This window comes from Egretta garzetta, unplaced genomic scaffold (genome assembly GCF_000687185.1).
Source record: "Egretta garzetta isolate BGI_Z169 unplaced genomic scaffold, ASM68718v1 scaffold746, whole genome shotgun sequence".
In the NCBI taxonomy this organism is placed as follows: Eukaryota; Metazoa; Chordata; class Aves; order Pelecaniformes; family Ardeidae; genus Egretta; species Egretta garzetta.
In genome coordinates this window covers 113,488-114,782 of record NW_009260010.1, presented here as the reverse complement: position 1 = coordinate 114,782, position 1,295 = coordinate 113,488, and the positions used below count along the sequence as shown (strand labels likewise).

Here is a 1,295-nt window from a genome sequence, read left to right as displayed (position 1 = left end):
TGTTTTCCAGCAGAGGGGACCTTTCCCCCCCCGCCCACCCCAACAGAGGGGACTATTCACAGCCCAGCTCCCCGCAGCTGCGGACGGGGAGGGGGGGGGATTTGCTGAAGCTGGGCTGGGCTTTTAATTGCAGAGCTGGTGATGCTGTCATGTCCATAGGCATAAGGAGACGGGCACCAAGAGGGCCCCGTGCGCAGGGGCGCGATGCTTTCCCCTCCCTCCAGACACAACCCCCTCACCCATGCTCGAAGCACCGCAGCTCGGGAGCAGCCCAAGCAATGCCCACCCCGATGGCAACTTGGTGTCACAGGGGGCTCGCAGCAGTTTGGCAGTGACCTGCTGGTGGGACGGGGCAGGGGACACCCCTGGGGCTCCCCTCTCCCACCACCCTGCCTGCCTGCCCTGCTCCTGAGCTCCTTGGTGACCCCAGGTTGAAGAGGGGAGGGCAGGGTCTTGAACAAGGGCTTGGTGACCCCAGGTTGAAGAGGGGACGGCAGGGTGTTCAACAGGGGCTTGGGGAAGGGCTTGGTGACCCCAGGTTGAAGAGGGGATGGCAGGGTGTTCAACAAGGGCTTGGTGACCCCAGGTTGAAGAGGGGACGGCAGGGTGTTCAACAAGGGCTTGGTGACCCCAGGTTGAAGAGGGGATGGCAGGGTGTTCAACAAGGGCTTGGTGACCCCAGGTTGAAGAGGGGACGGCAGGGTGTTCAACAAGGGCTTGGTGACCCCAGGTTGAAGAGGGGACGGCAGGGTGTCTCTGTGGCTACGATGCCAAGGAGAGGACCTCTTCCCAGCTGCAGCTTGGGCACCCCACCTGGGGTGTACTGGGTCCAGCACGGGGCTCTCCAGCCCAGGACAGACCGTGGGGGTTCGCAAGATGGAGCAGAGGATGCAGAAGGTGGGGGCTCTGCCCAGCGAAGCAGGACCTGATCGCTGGTGACAGCTACGCAAGAGGGGGCGCGGAGAAGACGAGGCCAGAGGCTTCGTAGAGGAACACAGCGACAAGGCACAAGACCAGAAGTTCCAATGGGATATTGGGGATTTTTCTTATCTGCCACGAGCGTTGCTGAGCAGAACCGGGGAGGTTGTGCCCCCTCCACCTTTGGATCGATGCCGCTGGACAAGGCTTGGAGCACCCAGGGGGGCTCAGACCGGCGGCCTCTGTAGGTCCCTTCCCACCCGACCCCGCTCCGGCTCTCCGATTACCATCAGCTCCTCCTCGCGGCTCTCGCTGGAGTCCTCGGCTTTCCTCTGCCGTGCCGACGCCTGGGCAGCCGCCGGCCGCCTGCCGGGGCC

General features: G+C 63.9%; 1 protein-coding gene across 1 annotated transcript in view; it reads right to left on the bottom strand.

The window, feature by feature from the left end:
• Positions 1-1,295, bottom strand: part of B4GALNT4 (beta-1,4-N-acetyl-galactosaminyltransferase 4) — a 30,671-nt gene that overhangs the window by 25,568 nt on the left and 3,808 nt on the right. Inside the window, exon 2 of the mRNA XM_035896065.1 lies at positions 1,206-1,294. Within this exon, the coding sequence (XP_035751958.1) occupies positions 1,206-1,294 (89 nt within the window). The remainder of the gene's footprint in view (positions 1-1,205; position 1,295) is intronic.